Here is a 21181-nt window from a genome sequence, read left to right as displayed (position 1 = left end):
AATCTTCCTAAGGTTTTGAGTAATATCTGAATTAGAATGTAAAAGCCGTATCTAAACTAATGTATATGACATGGTTTATATAGATTCTAGAATGACCTAATCCCTCTGAAAATAAGGTAAATTTCGTGCATATGATTTGGTACAATTCTAGACCAACTGGGAAATAAATCAGAATAAGGAAACTGCAGTTGTATTGCATATAGGACATCTTGAACCGGTTCAAGGAAAGCTGAACCAGTTCAAGTTTGGCAGTGTGTCAAACTTGAACATCTTGAACCGATTCAAGGAAGCTGAATCGGTCCAAAGTTGGCAGACTTGTGGATTTCGAATTCCTTCAGCCTTGGTTCATTCTACGGAAATTGTAGTCTAACATGGAACGTGTAGAATGTTCAACCTCGTTCATATTCCTTCTTAATGTAGTGTTCTTACCCTTTTCATCACAAACTCTTCAAGTATGGTAAGTCTGAACTCCTTCCCAATTGTGTAATTCCTATTGACCCCGATGACTTGTAGGACAAGTAATATAATTTTACAACTCAACTTAGACTTGTTATGTCTATGATAATTGCCAATACATAAATAATATCTCACAGTTATAATTCAAAATGGTAGATGGATCGATAAAATGCAAACATGTATAGACACTGTATAAATGAAGATCTCTGTTAATTGTACCTACATGTTTGGCCCTTGAGAGTAGTGCAAATTCAAACTCTTTTGTAACACTGCATTAATCAATTAAATAACCCAGCCAGTTTATTTAAATGGAAAATAACATAAGTCCAAAAGTTCATTTCATCTGTTGATTTTTACATAGTAAATAAAAAAAGAATCCTTTATACATTATAAGAAATCGCTATACTAGTATTTACAGAAAAAAAAAAAAAAAAAAAATTAAAAATTAAAAATTCTTGTCTAAATCATTTCAATCTCATTACCAGAAGGTGGAGCACTCCCTAGAATTATGGTTTGCTGGGGGCCCATTCTCCTTTTCAACAGATAGAGTAAAAAACAGATGATGGAAATGGCTGCGTAGATTATAAAGAGGCCCAAGAAGTCCTCAATGCACAAGCTATCCTTTTCTTCGGTAGTTGACTTCATACACTCTGAGGAGGGAGTATACAACTTTTTCTCTAATTCTTTTATCTTCCCTGTTTCTGATAGTTTTAGAATGGCTTTTTGGAAACGTTATGAGCTAATGTAGAATTATCTTTTTGAAAGACCTGCACAGAAATCATCAACAATAATTTAATTACCATTACTCATCCCAACATTATATATATATTTCTTATTTGGGATTGTCAAATAATAGAATTAGCTAGTGGTTAATGTCAAGATATATATAACTAAGTTGAAAATGGTGTTCAAATTCTGAGCTAAAAAAAAATGTCTGCAGTATGTTTTTTTTTTTTTTTTTTTTTTTTAAGTGTGGCAATTAACTTAGAGATATTAGAAAATGAAATAAGTGCAAAGAGTTCCATTCACTCACGAAGCCGAATCCTCCAAATTTTCTGGTGAATGATCCATCGCCATACTCGTACTGCTTGCAGCGTTGGTTGACAAAAACTTTGGCATAAGGAACTTCAAGAACTGCTGCTTGAATCGTGCCATTCTTGAATGCAGTCTGGAACTCGCTTTCGCTGCTGATGTCGATGATGTTCCCTGGTTCAAAATGCTCATCATCCTCCAAGTACTTCCTAACAAATGTAGCACCATCGCACCCCACTGTTGCATTTGTCCTCTTTAGCTCCTCGATATCTGGCACAGTTGTCCGGAGTCGTGAGACGGTGAGCATTGAAGTGAGGCTGGCAGAGTAGCTTTCTATTAAGATCAACACCACAAAAAGCCACGCCACGATCACGGTTCGAGTATAGTTGCTTTTAATCTTCTCCCCTTCAAAATAAAAAATAAAGTTGTATCCATATATCAGTGCATTTCTAGATCACAAGCTGCTTTAATTCCAATACGTGCAATTGCAGGTATATCTCATATTTTATGCTAGGCCCTATTCAAATATCCAGTAGGATATTTATGTTCTTAATTCTTAAATCAGAACAATCTTTGCCTCCTCAAAGTTTCTTCCCACCATCGATGTGGCGCTCACAATTAGAGAATGATACGCGTCCATTTTAATTAAAATTATATATATAAAAAGCATTTAGTATAAATTGGTCCTCATGACCTTGCCTCCAAAAAGTCTCATAGTGGGCATTTGTGACTATGTGAGAGAGAATTTACCAAACTAAAAAGAAAAAAGAAAAAATCCTTGCCTCCAAATCAAAGCATAAATAAAATGGTAATGTTTTAACTTGATAATATACTTACTGTGAGCAAAGAACAGAGTAGAGAAGGTGAACCAAAGCACATTGCCAAGTTGTTCCTTCCATTGGCCACTAATTAATTCTTGATTGGAACTTTTCTCCAAGAACCAAACTATGAACATTGTGTAGAAGAAGATGGCCACCGTCACCACCCACATGGCACTAGTGAAGGGCTTCAGAAACAACCATGCTTTCGAAGCTTTCTTCACTGGAACTACTATCAGCAAACCTGACTCGATAAAAGGTACTGTAAATGCCACTTGATCCCACCGCTCAATTGTTATCGTTATGTCACCAACAGCAGCATCAAAAGTCTTACATCAATTTTTATCCACCAGTAAAAAGCAAACATCTTTATCAGTAACACATACATATTGAAATTAAATGGCTAATTAAAATATTGACAAATGTTTGAAAATGATCAAGAGATTAATTAGGTGATGTGTGATTACCTTGTTATGAACAGATTCAACCAAATCATCGTAGTTGCCATTGTAGACGTGAAATTGATCAGGAGAGGGTAGATCTTTAATATTATAATCTTCATCCAAAATTGTTTTTACCTCATTATAAACATCGATACAAAAACCCGTGGTCTCATTCAATTTTGCATCGAGGAACTTCTTAAAAGAGACTCTACCCGGAACTCTAATATTCAATATTGGTTTTACATAATCATCAGTTAGTATCAACTCTTCTCTCAGGATTCTCTTTTGGTCCCCAGGCCATTTCACCTCCGTGAAATCACCCAATTCTTTCATGGAACTATGGTTATCTGAGAACCCCAACTCTGATGACCTTCCCCGATTGGCAATGTTCACCATACTTAATTTTTGGGAGCTTGATAGTCTTCCCTCTTCAAAACGCACTTCACCGGTTAAACCAGTGAAGTTGCTTGATAAAAAACTATCCCTCAAGATTCCTGAGGAACTCATTTTACCAGCTGAATAATATTTCACCATCGCCTGTGTAATAGTCATAATGCTATCATAAGCTCGTAGCGCATGAATTCCAGGCTCACTACTGTTATCTTCTTCAGGATAATCTAACTGGAAATTTTGCTGAAACTGCTCAAGAAACTCTCTGAAAGAATTACTGTTTTCAGTAACCATTTGCGTAAAGATAGGCCGCCATCGAAGCCACACCAATGCTGGTGTATGTGGAGCAGTCGCAAATGAGAGAACTGAAACTTGAGTTCGGCTTCCGATGTCTGCCGCTAAACCTGCTTCCTCCCATATCTCCATGCCGATAATTACTTGGACTTGCTTCTCCTTAATCAGCTCTTCAGCTGCATCAAACATATATTAAACACCTTCTTGAAAAGAAAACAAAAAAAAATCTAATTAAGAAATAATATTAAATAGATACTTTCATCATTTCATGTAATTGAGTAATTCCACATATTCATGTGGTTGTTTCCCTCTTTCGTGTTTTGAACTGAATTATTTGCCTTGAGTAAATTTTTTTAATTTTTACTTTATATATATATAAATCTCCAGGTTGGGCTGGAGAATCAAGGCCCAACGGGCCCAAAAGAAGAACGTACGACATGGCACAAAGCCTTAAACAGCTAATTGAAGTCCATTCGAATCACTGTTCAAGATATTTCATTTTGTTTGACTTGATCATGCTGGGCAACCCTCCACCACAAAGGCCAGAGAGAGAGACATGATCATTCGTCGCTTAGCAGCAATACAGAGCCAGTCCGGTGGTGTTAGTGGAGGACGAGAGACTTGAGAGTCCTTCCTCCCATTCCCGCAAGGCGAGGTAGGCTTCCATTCGAGAAAGCAGAGCATTTGATTAGAGTCTCCCTCGAATTCCTATTATTAATTGTTATACTTAGATTATAATTAGCGACTATATGGCAATATGCACAGGAAAGTAAAAAATGTATGTAATCATGTCTAATGGATCACGCACACACACACACACACACACACACACACACATATATATATATATATATATATCTATGCATATGTTCATGTATCATGACTTAATTAGAAGAGAAGAGAAAATTTCACAAAAGGAGAAGAAGATAAGTAACTTACCGACATGAGCTGATCGGAAACGAAGAGAGAGCTTGTGAAGCTCCGACTTGTTGTTGAAGTCGTAAAGAGCTATTTTCATGGCTATTTTTTGCTCTTTGCCGATGCGAGAATCAACATCAATGATAGCACCGATGTGTAGAGTTACTTTGTCAGCTTCAGCAATGGACCCATGAGAGAGAAAAAGAAGAAAGGAGATGAAGACATGGAATAACAAAAAAGTTAGTTTAAAAGTAACAATATTAAAGTTGGAGATGAGTACTAGGAATGTCATATTTTGGCTTTAAATTATGTAGTGATTAAGCTCATACCGTTATTCCCAATATATAATATGTTTATATGCATGTATAAACCACTATTAGATAGAGATGGTCGATCCAAGCATAGGACTTATTCTACATGGGTTTAAAAGTCGCTCCACACGTGTGGAAATTAGTCAAATAAAGATCGGGTCTCACTTAATTTAATTTGGAAAATTAAAATTACCCTTTTATAGTATATACAGCTGAGAAATTGATTCAGAATATTATAGAAAACACAATTGGAATATGTATAACCAATCAAAAAAATCATTTCTGTTCTTTATTTAATTGTGACTGCAACAAACTTGTTAACGTGCCAACTCGGTCTGTATTTCATAAAGTATATATGTGATTTTTTTGTTTATCTTTTTTAAATCAATATTTTATGAAAAAAGTATAACAGATCAGAAAATAATTGCTTATAATCTACCACTTTTCTTGGCTTGTAGAAATATTAATTGCTTATAATCTACCACTTTTCTTGGCTTGTAATTAAGCTAGAAATATGTCTTTTAAAATACATTTCTCATCCATCCTTCAAATTTGGACTCGAATTGAAAAAAAAAAAAAAAATTGGAGTGTAGATTCAGATTCTTCTATTAGACGTGAGCAGGGTTTGAACACAAGCCTATGACGATGGATAAAATGTTCATTCACCTATTTGCCAAGAAATTCTAGTGGGATGAAAAATCCACAAAACAATCCAAAATTTTCAAGTTGTTGACTTGGTTTGCCTATATTATTAGTCTTGGATAATTCTCGAGAACTGTTCAATTGGCGCCAAGTACAATCCTTGTGATGCGATGGAGAAGGCCTAATTGTTAAATGCATCCACCTTATACTACAATTCAATTCAATTCAATTCAATTCAATTGTAATGTTTTTAATTTTTATCATTTTTCATTTTCTTGAATTTTTTAATTTTTTGAGGTTATTTTCGTCTTTTCACGTGTTGCGTGCCAAATACTGTGGCCGGGAGTGTCAGAGAGTTATTTGGAGCATTTCATTGAGTTCAAGATTCTTTGAAATGTAAGGGTTATCATTTTTGCATTTTTTCTTTTTTCGGGCCGGACGGTCTCGTGTGGGATCTGCTACCGTAATTGTTGTATACGGGAATTTTAGTTGAATCAATTTGTATCTCATATATATTTTTTAATGTGTTTATGTGGGTTTTATATGATTGTGTGCATGTATATAATTTTGTGGTGGAAAAATTAGAAGAAAAATTAAAAAAAGGGCAAAAAAAAATGATGGGACCCACCATAATTGCTTTTATTGGCCAAAAGGCCATTATTTGGTCACACCTTATCTCTTTCTCGATCTGGTTCTCTCTCCCTCCTTTCTCTTTTCTTTTTTCTTTTTTTCTTTTGCAAAATTCAAGCTTCAATTTCTCTTTCATTCCTTGGAGTTTTTGGGTGCCGTTTGCGGCAAATCGAAGAGCTCGGTGAGATCTTCAAGTTGATGTAAGCAATTTCAGCTTTTAGCCACTCTAAAAATTCTGAAAATTTGAACCCATTTGAGAGTTTTCTACAAAATTGAGGTAGGGTTGTTCTAATACCCATTTCTTTGAGCTTTGTCAGTAAATCTCCTTTAATTGATGTATGTGATGAGCGCTGAATATATGCATATTCGAGCCCCTAAATACGTATATGTTAAGGCCTAAAATGATACTTCTATCTATAATTTGACTAATTTATGTTTAATGGGTGTTTGTAGGTACTTTCCGAAGTAAATAGTTAAAACTAGGACTTTATGATGATATTGAAGCTTACAGAGTCGTTGCCAGTCATTCAGAGCAAACCGAGAGCTCAAATGGTGAAGTTTGAAGCAATTCAAGCTCCCGAACTCGAGCCCAAGTGTTGAGGCTCGAGCATCACAACAAAGAAGAGAAGAAAAGTCAACAAGGCCTAAATGCTCGAGCCTTGTACCTTGGTGCCCGAGCCTTACCATAGGGTGCTCAAGCCTTAACCAAGGGTGTTCGAGCCTTGGCCCTTAAGCTCAAGCATGAGGCGTCGAAAATTAAAGAGTTGATTTTAATTGAAGGCAATACTCCCAGGTCTCGTGCCTCACCTCCAGGATCAAGCACCATCTATTATGGATCGAACATTATTCACTGATGCTCGAGCCTTGAGCCCCAAATGCTCGAGCCTTAACTAAGGGTGCTCGAGCCTATGAAGCTTGGATCGAGCAATGTTAAAAGAGTTCAGCCCCAAAAATATTCTCTAAGTATTGAAGAAAAAGACACTTTGGAAAATAGTTGAAGAAAATTGGCTAAGTGTCAAAGTGAAGATCGAGCACCATTTATTGTAGCTCGAGCATCCATCCAGAGAGGCTCGAGCCTTATTCCTTATGCTCGAGCATGAACCCTAAAGCGCGAGCCTTTGGTCCTGAAGCTCGAGCCTTCCATGACATGTCAGATTAAAAGTTGAGGGATTGGTCTCTTTACCAGCCGTATCTCATCCCGGTTGGGCCAAAAGACTTAAAAACCCACCAAATACTTATTTTCTTCTATAAAAGAAGGCGTAAACCTTGATAGAAGAGGTCCAAAATTTCAATCTCTTTTGACGGTGTTATTCAGAAGGCTAAAGGTGTGGTGGCTTTTAAGGTTCCTACAACCTTAGAAGTGAAGATCCTGAGAAGAGAAGTGCCGTCTGTGACGATAGAGATGAACTCAACACAGATGATATCCAGCCTTGTCATGAGTAGCTAATTCCTCTCTTAGGGCACTGATGTAACCCAACCTACTATTATGGTTTGATTGTTTTAACTCTGGGATTATTTTAATATATGATTATTTTCTTGATTATATGTCTATGAGCACTTGAGACAACTCAAGTGGTTTTCACGCTTGGATAGATTATAAACTGTTATTCCCTTGTCTTAGATGTAATAATTCATTATCTATTCTCAACCTATATTGTTGTGTGGTATCTGGCGGAGCCCTGCCAGACACTAGAATAGAGGTCATATAATGATACTTTCATGTTTTTCACAAAAGAATGTTTTCATAATCTATACTTAGGAAATGAGGTTCATTCGCAAAGTAGTTAAAGTAGGTAGAGTAGGTAAGCGGATAGTCCACGCTAACCGTAAAAAGGTTATAGTTAAGTAATCTTGTAAACCATCTTTCTTTAAAACCCGAATTGAACGAATGTTATTGAGTTCAATTCTTTTGAAAAATATTATTATTAAATTCCCAGAGTTAGTATAATTAACCATAATATGATGGTTGTGGTGAAGTCAAAGCCCTTAGACTCTCTCTCTGTGTGATCATTTAAATTAGTGTAATTCGCTCTAGTTAAATATTTTGTTATAATTTTAGTTTGTTAAACGTGACAACCAACAAACTTTCCAACCAGGTTACCTGTAAACCATAAAACGAAGTTAAAGACTAATGCAAATCTCATCTCCCTGTGGGTTCGACATCCTCTTTACATAGAGCTATCCTACACGATATCATTCTATTGCGAGTGGTTGATAAGCGCCGAATACTGTATATTCAAGCGCCCTAAATTGCATTAGTTAAGTCCGTTGTTTGTTTAATTCTGTAGATTATCTTCATTTGTGTGTTTTTATGCATTTTCAGGTTTAATTGCAAAAAGGGAGCAAAAATAAGCCCTTGTGGATTTTTGATCAACAATGTGCTCAAAAGCTGAATTTCTGGCAGCAGTGAAGCCCGAACTTTGTTCACCATTTTGACCTACCAAACTCAAGAACTGGACTTCCATCATAACATGAAAGATTTAGAGCTCTGAATTAGCTTTCTAAATCTTCAAACGGTTCATCATTCGGAGCTCGGAGCAGAGAGTTATGGCCTTGTTACCTGAGGTGCGCAGAACTGCCTGGCAGCACTGAAGTACTGCCTTTCTCCCCATTTTTGACCAACCAGACTTGAGATTTGGGTCTTCATTAAAACATAAAGTTTTTAAATCTCTGAATCAGCTCTCCAAATCTTTAAACGGTTTATCATTCAGAGTTCAGAACGCAAAGTTATGGCCATTTCATCAAAGTAGGTCTGGGCAGAGCAAGTGAAGCATGGAGCTTTTTACACTAAATTCGAGTGCTCGAGGCCCTATTTCGAGCACTCGAAATTTGGGCAGTTTGCTCCACGAGACAGCCCACTTGTGCTCTGAAATTTCTAATTTTGGATGGCCCTCTTTTATGAGGTGGTTGGGGATGTTTTTAGAGGAGAGAGAGAGCCTAGTTTGGTGGTAGATAAGAGGGATAAGAGCCACACATATTATTAAGCTTCATTCTACAAGATTAGAGAGAGAGAAGAGAGCAAAAAGAGAGAGTTCTTCAAGCTTGAAGAAGGGAGCACGAAAATGGAGGAGGTCTTCAAGCTTCTTCCTTATTCCATTACTCCTATGGGTAACTAAATCTTCTCTAGGGAGGTGATGAAGCCTCCTCTTTTGATCATGTTCTAGATTAGGCTATACTTTTGGGGACTATAATGTATAATGTATGGTAGTTTCATAGTCTAAGAGCATATTCCTTCTTGTAATGAATTTTAATGTGTAAATGGTTGATGTAAGTTCATTGTCATATCTTTGATGATTCTTGGATCAATCTTATTGCTTTTATTTTCATAGTGACAGTGAAAATATAGACTATGAATGTTTTTCAAGGCATGTTGATTTTGAAACTTGATATTCCATTGCTTAGGTACCTCCTTTGATGGTTTATACTTGATTCCTACCTTCATGTGCTTCACCATTTGATTGAAAGCTTGATGGTCTTTTGCTTGAGATAGTGTATTTGATTCTACACCTAGTTTAAGTTGTTCAACTATGGTAGCTTTTGATGGATCATTCTTGTTTTGATTAAGTGAACTTCTTGATGATTATTAAGCAACGGAGTTGCTTCATATTTCTTGACCATTGCATATATGCTATATATCCCCAAAATTTAGACCTAATCTAGCATGTACTGAGGGTGTAGTGTGGATTCATCTCCCTAGTCTTTTCTACTTGTATCTCACTTCTTCAATTTCATTGCAATCTATTGTTTTATGCATTTTAATTTCTTAGTTTAGTGACAAACACACAAACCCTTTATAAACCCCTCATCACTCTAGAATGATTCTAGACATTTAGGTTGCCTTAGACTAGCGCAGTCCCAGTGGTTCGACTTACCCGACCAATAGCCCTATTTTACAATGATTCGTGCTATTGCGAAGGTTGATGTTAATTGACCAACCGATCAATTTTTGGCGCCGTTGCCGGGGACTGCAAACGGTTTAGCGACCAAAGTTCTAGGGTTAATTTTAGTTTGATTGTGAATATTGTGTCTTGTGAATACTCCTTGTGTATTTTTGATCATCTTCGTGTTTGTGAGATTCTAGGGACTCGAAACTCGCCGTGGGAACGCTAGCAAATTGTAAGTCTAGAGGCCCCCAGGTAAGTCTCGTGACTTCTAGTTTCGCATTGTGAATATTGTGTATGTGTTTAATTTAGCTTGTGAAGCCCTTGTCGAGGCTATTTTTGTTTTACTATATTGCAAAGTATCGGTCCTTGTCGTGGCCATTTATTTCCTATCTTGTTGATAATTGAGGAGAAAGGGATCATTGTATTTGGAGTTGATGATAAAGAATTGTTGTGTTGATTATGTTGTGTGTTGTTGATGTTTAAGTCCTAGATGGAGGGTAGTTATCTTCCAACTCTCTACACACCATATGAGTTTTGTGCATTTTGCTCTAGTCATACACATCATACAAGAGAATGTCTTCCAACGAGACAATTCTCGGACTTCTATCTAGAGCAACCAAATGAAAATTTCTTTGAACCGGGTAGTGATCCATACTTCAATGGTTATAACTCGGGTTGGGGAGACCAACAAAACTTCTTGTGGCATGACATAGGAAATTCAACCCCACAATCTCATATTCAACCTTTTCAACCCAATGATCATTCTTTCCCGCCCTCTTCTCCTTTTCCACCGTCTCCATTGGATGAGTTAATTGTTGCTAACAAGCAAATGATGGAGTCTATGCACACGCAAATGACGGAGTCCAACAAGCAAATGTTGGATGACATTATTAGCATACAATCCACCACTCACACTCATTCCCAATTTAGAGTTGACTTAGATGACCAAATAGCCCAAATTCAGCAAATGGTTGATGCTTTAAATCATGAAAATGACGAAGAATTTTCCATTGAACTTATGGCCAATCTAAAAGAAAATTCTATGAATGATGAGATTACTCCCAGTAACTTTCATCATGAGAATGATCAAGTAGTCATCACATATGAAAATGATGAAATAGTGGTTGAAGATCAAATTGTTGCCACTCATAAAATGGAAGAATTTGTGGTTAAAAATGAGGAAAAAGATGATGAGATTACATCCTTTAAAACTCCAGAACAACCCCTAAATAATCCTTTGCTTGATGCACCTCCTTCAATGGAGGATCCTCTAAAAGCTTGTTTGGCTCATTTCAATTGTGAGGATTTTAATGTTGACAATTCCATTTCGGAGGTGAATTCCATGCTTAATATTCATCCACCTATTAATTCTCTTCCTTGGTTAACATCAAATGTATCTCTTTCTTGGGAGCTTGCATCTCATCCCATTCCCTCACTTGAGTTGTCTCAAGTTGTTGAGTCCGAACCGCCGGATAAGTGTGAGGAGGATGTTGAAATTTTGAAGGATAAGTTGTCGAGCATTCCCGTGCTCAATATGAACCTTCAAAAGCCTTTGCTAGGTGCACTCTCACCTACTCCATCTTCTTATAATCCAAATCAACCCCATAGTCCAAAGTTCTTCATTGAGGATGAAGAGTGGATTGAGGTCTTTCCATTACCTCTTTCCAACTTTTGTCTTCAAGCTCTTTTTCTTCCGCTTCCAAACTTTCTTACTTAGGGAAGCTTGAATCTCTAGAGAGATATGGTATAGGGTAAGGAGGACTAACCTGATCTCGGTGTGTCTAGCTATCGAGATTTTTGAGGATTAGTGCCTGCTCTAACTTCGTCTAGCTATCGACATTAAATTTAGCAAAGCAAGGGAAGAAATTCTTTCGATGTTCCAAGCTTCCCTCCTTTCAATTGCCTGAGCCTTGAAATTTTCCGGGAAATGGTTTCGAAAAGCCAAAAATTTGATTTTTCTGGAATGCTCTTCAGTTGTGTTCCACAATTTTAGACCGGCTTCTTAGACCTTCTCAACTTTTGTTTTCATTCTCGGAAGTTTCCGGCTCTATCAGGCAATTTTCTCGGACTTTCGACATGGCACTCACATGCATAACCTCTCATCTTCAATGCATTGTTGAAATGTCCTTAATCTCATTCATGCATTGAAGAGATGTTCCAAAGCTTGAAAATTTTCTCAAAATCATCCATGCATTGTGTGAGGTTGCAAAAGTTGGGAAATCTTCTTGAAATCATCCATGCACTCATTGAAATTTTTTTTTTTTGCACAGTTTGAAATATTTTCTAAATTTTTCATGCATTGCAATGAAGTGTAGAGTTTGACAATTTTCCCTCCTTGCATTATAATGGATTGAAGTTCAAAAGTTTGAAAATTGTCTATGCATTAGAACGAAGTTAAAAAGTTTTCAAAATTTTCCATCCATGCATTACATTGGAATGAATTTGTATGTCAGTCCAGAATTTGCAAAGGTTTAAAAATTTTCCTACATTCACCTATGCATTGGAAATGTGTTGCATTTTGAAAATTTTGCCAATTTAATTCATGCATTAGCAAGATGTTGCAAAGTTTGACAAATTATCCATCCATGCATTGGATTGGAATAATGTGTCAAGTTTCAAATTTTCCATGCATGGCTTGAATTTAGGACTGACATGCAAATTTTCAAAAATTCTCTATGCTTAAAATTTTCATTTTTGAGAATTCTATCCATTTTGCATCATGTTGCAAAAAGCTTGAAAATTTTCTTAAACTCATACATGCATTGTGTGCAGTGCAAAGTTTGAAAATTTTTCCATCCATGCAAAAATTTCAATCCATTTCATCCATGCACTCAAAATCTATCCATGCAAGATCTTCCATGCATTCAGGTTGGCTGAAACATTCAATCTCCAAGTGCCAATTCATTTCCAAGCTACTGAGCCAATTTCGTGCCCTCCAAATCCCATTCAGATTGCTCCAAATTACCACACCAATTTTGCATGCTCACTGCCCAAGTTTGGAGCGCTCTAGCTTCCATTTGGATTGCTCCAAACTTCTCCACCATCATTCCGAGGCTGCTGCTTGTATTTAGAGCACTCTAATTCCATTTTAGAGTGCTCTAAATGTGAACCAATCTCATCCCAAGCTACTGCCTTCATTTAGAGCACTCTAGCTCCCATTTGGAGTGCTCTAAATGTGAACCATCAATCCTAAGCTCACTGCCTTCATTTAGAGCACTCTAGCTTCCATTTAGAGTGCTCTAAATTTTAAGCCCAACATCCCGCAACCACTGTCTCCAATTCGAGCACTCGAAGGCCAAGCTTCGAGTGCTCGCAGCTGCTATCCCACTGCAACCCAACATACCGAACTCTCTGTCTTCAAATCGAGCACTCGAAATCCCATTTCGAGTGCTCGAAATCTCTTTCTCACCCAAGTCAACAACCATGCAAACCTCTCACTCTCGGCATCCACCCATAAACCATGTAAACCCATACACATCCATGCAACCACAACCCTTCCTTCTCTCTGTCTCATCCCACACTTATGACCACCTCTTTGTTTGTTTTTCGAGCACTCGAAGCCAAGCTTCGAGTGCTCGCAACTGCATTCCACCTTCAGCCCAAACATCCCGAGCCCTCGCAGCCAACTCCAACCTCCTGTCCACCACCCTCAACCCCTCTACAACAAACCATGCCAACCATGCAACCTTCATCAATCTCTCTCCCACTCACAACCAAAAATAAACCACCCATCATGCATGCAAGCTCCCACATCCTCACCAACCCTCACCTTCTCTCTCTCGGCAACTTCACTCTCACCACCCAACTTTCTTCCTCTCTCTCTCTTAACCCAAGCAACCACAATGCATGAATCACCATGCATCCAACCGAGTCACAAACCAACTTCTCTCTCCACCATGCAATCCTCCTGCAACCCAAGCAACCTAACCACACACCATGCATGCATGCGACCATGCAGGTGCCACCACAAACTAATCTTAGCTACCACAAACTTCACTCTCTCGGCATCTTGCATGCACCATCAACTTCCACCACCTCAACCCACAAACTAACCTCTCGGCAACCCCTCATCATCCTCAACCAACCAGCCACCAACAAACCTCCACCAACTAACCAACCTCCCAACCTCACCACTCAACACTTCATATCTCGGCTTCCCAACATCCCACCACCCTTCACACTCAACCAACTCCACACCAACCAACCCTCACACAAGCCTTCTCTCTCTCGGCATCCTCTATTTTCCCAACCATCCAACCAACCTCACCAAACTTCCTCATCTCACCCCACCATGCATGCCACCATCTCTCTCTCAGCACCTTCACTCCCTAACCACCCACCACCCTTCACACTCAATCAACCCCATCCTCAATTCCTCCACAACACCCTCATGCATGCCATTCAAAAAAAAAAAAAAAAAAAATGGCACACTTTTGGCATTCTTTTGCTATCCATTTTAAACTTGTGACTAATGTCTGCATTTGTGTTTTGTTTGGATTTTTATCTTGCACTACAATTCAGGTTAGTGTTTTTAACTCTGTTTTGATTTTTCTTAAGAGCCTATGCTTTTACATGTGTATATTAGTTGTGTTTTGCTAGGTCTTCATGTCCAAGTTTGGGGGAAGCACTTGCACATTCACATAGATGGAAACCTTTGCCTTCCTCACTCGACTTGGTATTATTGTTCTTTAACCCTCTCTGTTTTTATTTTCATCTACTTGTCTTCTCACATTACGGACAATGTGACATTCAAGTTTTGGGGTGCATTTATGCATTTTTAGTTTCATAATTTTTGCTAAGCAATGATAGTATAACTTGACACTTGTCGGAGATGAAACATATGTTTAATACCTTGTGTATAGAAGCAATTGAAATTTTTGAAAATAAAGAAAAATTTGAGTTGAAATGATCATGTAGATTCAAATTAGTCTGTATAAATGTCTCAATTAAATTCTTGCTGGATTTGACACTCTTTTAAGCTTCACAATGCACAGATGCACATTGGAAACTTAACTGTGAGGCATACAACTTGATCGACCTTGACCTTGGCCTAGTTAATTTGATTTGATGAACCTGATAGATGAATATCTTTGGCATGATTTAAGTTGTCTAAAAAAAAAAAAAAAGAAAAAAAAAGAAAAAAAAAGAAAAAACTGAGAAAGAAAGAAAAAAAAATGACTAGTTGACGTTCGTAACCTTTCCAACTCGAGCTATTAAGCCCTAGGAGTGTCTCTACACTTAGCACCCTAAAGCCGTCTGGTTTGGGAGTTGTTGGCCTAACGCTTGCTACAAGGGTTGGTTAGAAAGCTTAAAGGACTTAAACATTGCACGGTCATTCAAAAAAATTATAATAAACATGGTTCGCTAGAGTTCGTAGCCTTTCCAACTTGAGCTATTAAGCCCTTTGGAGTGTCTTTACACTTAACACCCTAAAGCCATCTGGTTTGGGAGTTGTTGGCCTAACGCTTGCTACATGGGTTGGTTAGAAAGCTTAAGGGACTTCAGCATTGCACAACCATTCTATGTTTCGCTTATGAGTTGCAATAAATTGTCAACAAGCAACAAAAGTTGTCTTGTAAATAAAATCATGCCTTAGGGACCTCATTTAAAGGGGAATTCAATGATTTGAAAACTTGTGCTTGGGAATTGGAAAAGAAAGTAAAAGCTGCATGTTGAGAATCCAATTCACTTTCACTAAAGCTAGAGTTGATTTCCATTCAAGAGATGATAATTGAGTTATTTATATAGATTTTGATGTTGATGCATGTATGTGGAAATTTATTTAGCCAATTTTTGTATCAATGTTTCATATATGCAAGGTAGTCTTCCCAATGACTCCATCTCCAGCTCTTTTTCTGTTTCAAGTTATTTTTGAGCCATGTATATATCTCATTTTACCATGGATGATATTTTTGTAGTAGCATGCCCATGGTTGTCTTTTCATTAAGTTTTTCATTGTAGTTTTGCTAAGGGACTAGCAAAATGTAAGTTTGGGGGTGTGATAAGCGCCGAATACTGTATATTCAAGTGCCCTAAATTGCATTAGTTAAGTCCGTTGTTTGTTTAATTCTGTAGATTATCTTCATTTGTGTGTTTATGTATTTTTAGGTTTAATTGCAAAAAGGGAGCAAAAATAAGCCCTTGTGGATTTTTGATCAACAATGTGCTCAAAAGCTGAATTTCTGGCAGCAGTGAAGCCCGAACTTTGTTCACCATTTTGACCTATCAAACTCAAGAACTGGACTACGATCATAACATAAAAGATTTAGAGCTCTGAATTAGCTTTCTAAATCTTCAAACGGTTCATCATTCGGAGCTCGTAGCAGAGAGTTATAGCCTTGTTACCAGAGGTGCGCAGAACTGCCTGGCAGCACTGAAGTACTGCCTTTCTCCCCATTTTCGACCAACCAGAATTGAGATTTGGGTCTTCATCAAAACATGAAGTTTTTAAAGCTCTGAATCAGCTCTCCAAATATTTAAACAGTTTATCATTCGGAGTTCAGAGCGCAAAGTTATGGCCATTTCATCAAAGTAGGTCTGGGCAGAGCAAGTGAAGCATGGAGCTTTTTACACTAAATTCGAGTGCTCGAGGCCCTATTTCGAGCACTCGAAATTTGGGCAGTTTGCTCCATGAGACAACCCACTTGTGCTCTGAAATTTTCAATTTTTGATGGCCCTCTTTTATGAGGTGGTTGGGGATGTTTTTGGAGGAGAGAGAGAGCCTAGTTTGGTGGTAGATAAGAGGGATAAGAGCCACACATATTATTAAGCTTCATTCTACAAGATTAGAGAGAGAGAAGAGAGCAAAAAGAGAGAGTTCTTCAAGCTTGAAGAAGGGAGCACGAAAATGGAGGAGGTCTTCAAGCTTCTTCCTTCTTCCATTGCTCCTATGGGTAACTAAATCTTCTCTAGGGAGGTGATGAAGCCTCCTCTTTTGATCATGTTCTAGATTAGGCTATACTTTTGGGGACTATAATGTATAATGTATGATAGTTTCATAGTCTAAGAGCATATTCCTTCTTGTAATGAATTTTAATGTGTAAATGGTTGATGTAAGTTCATTGTCATATCTTTGATAATTCTTGGATCAATCTTATTGCTTTTATTTTCATAGTGACAGTGAAAATATAGACTATAAATGTTTTTCAAGGCATGTTGATTTTGAAACTTGATATTCCATTGCTTAGGTACCTCCTTTGATGGTTTATACTTGATTCCTACCTTCATGTGCTTCACCATTTGATTGAAAGCTTGATGGTCTTTTGCTTGAGATAGTGTATTTGATTCTACACCTAGTTTAAGTAGTTCAACTATGGTAGCTTTTGATGGATCATTCTTGTTTTGATTAAGTGAACTTCTTGATGATTATTAAACAACGGAGTTGCTTCATATTTCTTGACCATTGCATATATGCTATTTATCCCCAAAATTTAGACCTAATCTAGCATGTACTTAGGGTGTAGTGTGGATTCATCTCCCTAGTCTTTTCTACTTGTATCTCACTTCTTCAATTTCATTGCAATCTTTTGTTTTTTGCATTTTAATTTCTTAGTTTAGTGACAAACACACAAACCCTTTATAAACCCCTCATCACTCTAGAATGATTCTAGACATTTAGGTTGCCTTAGACTAGCGCAGTCCCAGTGGTTCGACTTACCCGACCAATAGCCCTATTTTACAATGATTCGTGCTATTGCGAAGGTTGATGTTAATTGACCAACCGATCAGTGGTTAATTTATTATTACGAGAAATGTGATACCCCTCGGATCCGAGACACGGGTTGATCAGGCCCAGGCCCAAACCCGAGGGAATATCAAACAATTAAAGTATTTTAAAACGAACACAGATGACAAAAAGAAACAATAAAGATAGAATAAAGCTGAAAGAAATAATAATAATAAAACCATCCATGTGTAACTGAAAATTGAAACTCCAATCCTCCAAAACTTCAAGGTTACAACTTGGGAATCCGCTGATGGACCCCTAACCAAAAGTTCAACTAAAACTAAAAACTGAAAATAGATAATGCTAGAAACATCGAGAGAAATCCTACGTAATCAGATGAATGTGAGACTATCCTCGACAAGCACGATCAAGCTCTAAGGCTGGAACCGTCCAGTACCTGAAAAGAATAATAAAGGAGTGGGTCAGGCCCACATGCAAGTCTTATTCCAACTGTAATCCATACAGTGCCCGATACGCAGATACACCCTAGATACCCTCAACATAACTACGTAATCCATAAATATACATATATATCCACACTAAGGACATTCATTGGACTATAGTAGAGGTCTCAACCTGAATAGAAGGCAACATGCGAAAATGCACCCAAAGGTGGGCATGAGTACCTAGACCTAATAGGGTACACCTACTTACTAAATCCAGCTACGCATCCACTGCATATACGCACCCTAACCAACGACTCTGAGACTCACGCTTATATCGTGGTATCATAATCATATAACTAAAGTCCATCCGAAACCATAGTATGTCATTCACTTATTCAATGAGGAGACATACAAAATACCGTCCAGATAAGCACTCAACTTATTCAGTTGAAGTGACTTAACCACAACCAATTAATCCAAGGAGTCATTCAACCTAGTCAGTTGATTCAACTCAACACATTAATGGATTCAATATTTTACAATCCATACTTTCCATCCGATAGGTTAGGTCTAAGCGTTTTGAGCTAAACCGTCCCCAGTATGCCACCGTCCCATACCGGTGGATACAATCCTTCATATCCATGCAAATTACAATATATAAATCATAACTGAGTAATTTACAGTCCCAACTAGTATCCAAATAATTTCATAAATGGTTTTGTTATACTAGCAATTGAAAATCAACAGTAATCTATGTAATAGTAGAAAAGTTTACTGTTTCAACGATTTAGATCCCAAAGCATGTACAGATCAAAAATAAATATATAGAGAATCCTATCATGCATTCTAGTAGGTTTTTGTAACCATCCTACATCCCACTACATTGCCAAAATTTAGTTAGGCAACTAATCCATCTTTCCTCCGTTAACCGTATAGAAAATTAGTAATTTTTATACCGTTTGTCCCATTGATTAAACATAAGATTTTAGCCCTTTAAAGGTCTTAATAATACCTAGGACTAACTTTTTAGTCATACAGTGAAGTCCCAAACTTAGTCCAAACAGTCCCCAATTCCTACAGTCTCAAAATTTATCAAAAAAACAAGTTCTGAAACTATACGTGAGAAAGAGCCTTCTCTAGATTTTGGAGCAGGCTCTAAATACACCTGGAGCCGCCTCCTAGGAGGGTAGAGCCGGCTCTACCTCTCCTAGAGCCAGCTCTTTGATGGGGGAGGTGGCTCTTTGTATTCCAGAGCCGGCTCTTTGTATTCCAGAGCCTGCCCTCTCCTCCTCCTCGAGCCTCCTTCAACTTCTGTTGCTCCTACAACTTTCTGCAGTGTTTTCGGCCATTCACAACCTGTCTAGTTGGTTTTAAACTAATCCTAAAAGTTCCATCTAAGTCCAGTATCATTCCCAAGATGTGTTTATAACAGTTAAATACAAAAACAGAGGCTACTGATTCATCAGATTTTTCATGCTTCAAGAAACAAATAAATCACAGACATTCACAAACTGTAACTGAATAAATTTTCACACATACAAAACATTGATATACCATCAAATATTCATAAGAAACTCAGTTAATTCTTAATTAAATCCTAGAGGCCACCTAGGTGCACAGAACACAAGCAAAGGGAAAAAGAAGGAAAAGAACTTGCCTGTACAGTTTTTTTGTAAACAAAACCTTATTGCCGTTATTCTAAGCTTCCCGACGACCACTGCAATATTGTCTAACCTCCTATGACTTCTGTTCCTCCCTTCTCCTAAGCCAAATCTTGAAGCCTCTGTTGGAAACCTCACAAACTTGCTCTGCTCTCTCAAAGCCTCACTCTGTAACTCTCTGTATCTATGTTACGTGAGTAGGGTTTTTTCAACCCTTAATACAGATTATAACTATGTATATATAGGCGTAAAAATCCTAAACCCTAATCCCTGTTTAATTAAAGCTAGAGCCCTAATGTAAAACTCAAGTCAGTCGGCCCATATAACAATCTAGGTTATAAGATACTCGGCTACATACGCGTAACCTCTTAGGAAAATCCTACTGTTTAAAATTAGACCAGTTATTAATTTATTTTAACACGGTAACTGTTACTAATTTAATCCATCACATAATTTAGTCTAATTAAAATATTTAAATAAACTAATTTACACATTAGAATAACCAAACTAATCCAATTACAGAAAATACACATATAACTAAATACACAACCCAATTAAAGAAAAACAAGAAATAATTAACGAAATTAAAATTCATAATTAAATAATTAAAACACTTAAACAATTAATTCCAATTTAAATAATAAAAGCTAACACATGTCACATAGTTAAGCAATTAAATCAGATAATAAATAACAATAATTAAGCCAAATAATCACCTAAAAATACAATCAAAATAATAAATAAATACCGAGACTATCCTTTTAAAATTAGGGATATTACAAGAAACACGAACAATTTTTGGTGCCGTTGCCAGGGAGATTAGTTTTTAATTAGTTTATTTTGATTTACCAGTTTTCGGACTTTCGGATATCTCATCTTACTTCTGTTTCTTTTCAGGTACAAATTAGCAGTGAGGATAAAAACGCTTAAGGGAGAAAAGCTTCGGTTTATTAAACCTTTTGTGAGTTTTTACTGTTTTTCTGTTACTTGGAATATTTTATTTATGCTACTGTTAGGATTAATGGAACCAGTGCATGTTAACTCGTCAAAATAGGTCAAAACCTTTAGTGCATGATCTTGAAATAGAGAGAACTTTGAGTCAGTTAAGAAAACTTAAAAAACACTTGAATAATATAGATAGTTTCTCTGATAACATGACTGAACAACATAATGCACCGGGTAATAATGGTAATGGTAATGGAGAATGGGATCCACATGTTCTTCCACCACAACCACAATTGAGGAACCATTTTATTCCTATCATATATACTTCCCCTTCGTGCTTTGTTTTTTAAATTGCTGATGTAACCCATTTTGAGATCAAGCCTGCTATGATCCAAATGCTTCCTACCTTCCATGGGTATGCAACAGAGGATCCTTATAAATACTTGGATGTGTTTTTGGAATTGTGCTCAACTACCAAGTTGACCACTCTAACCAATGATTCATTCAGAATGCGTCTTTTCCAATTCTCTCTTAAGGACAAAGCAAAAACTTGGTTACAGTCCCTTCCAATAAATTCCATATCTATATGGGACATGTTACAACAGGAGTTCTTGAAGAAATATTACATTGTGGGTAAAACCACAC

The 21181-nt window shown here is 37.2% G+C and overlaps 1 protein-coding gene across 1 annotated transcript; it reads right to left on the bottom strand.

The window, feature by feature from the left end:
- Positions 1–721: 721 nt before the first annotated feature.
- Positions 722–4711, bottom strand: LOC132315697 (glutamate receptor 2.7-like). Its single transcript, XM_059814054.1, has 5 exons — positions 4373–4711; positions 2774–3609; positions 2326–2635; positions 1490–1893; positions 722–1223 (listed from the first exon to the last, which is right to left on the bottom strand). The coding sequence occupies exons 1-5, from the start codon at positions 4641–4643 to the stop codon at positions 1167–1169; spliced, it is 1878 nt and encodes a 625-aa protein (XP_059670037.1). The 5' UTR covers positions 4644–4711; the 3' UTR covers positions 722–1166.
- Between the last annotated feature and the right edge of the window lie 16470 nt (positions 4712–21181).

Source organism: Cornus florida, unplaced genomic scaffold (genome assembly GCF_030987335.1).
Source record: "Cornus florida cultivar Cherokee Brave unplaced genomic scaffold, ASM3098733v1 CherokeeBrave_3.0.0_Hap2_Chr01, whole genome shotgun sequence".
Lineage (NCBI taxonomy): Eukaryota > Viridiplantae > Streptophyta > Magnoliopsida > Cornales > Cornaceae > Cornus > Cornus florida.
This window is presented reverse-complemented; position numbering and strand designations above follow the sequence as displayed.

Excerpts from the sequence above, each read along its gene's own strand:
- LOC132315697 (XM_059814054.1), bottom strand. The coding sequence starts at position 4,643 with ATGACATTCCTAGTACTCATCTCCAACTTTAATATTGTTACTTTTAAA. Across the intron at positions 2,636-2,773 it reads TTGAATCTGTTCATAACAAG|ACTTTTGATGCTGCTGTTGG; the intron begins GTAATCACACAT and ends AATTGATGTAAG. Across the intron at positions 1,894-2,325 it reads TACTCTGTTCTTTGCTCACA|GGGAGAAGATTAAAAGCAAC; the intron begins GTAAGTATATTA and ends TTTATTTTGAAG.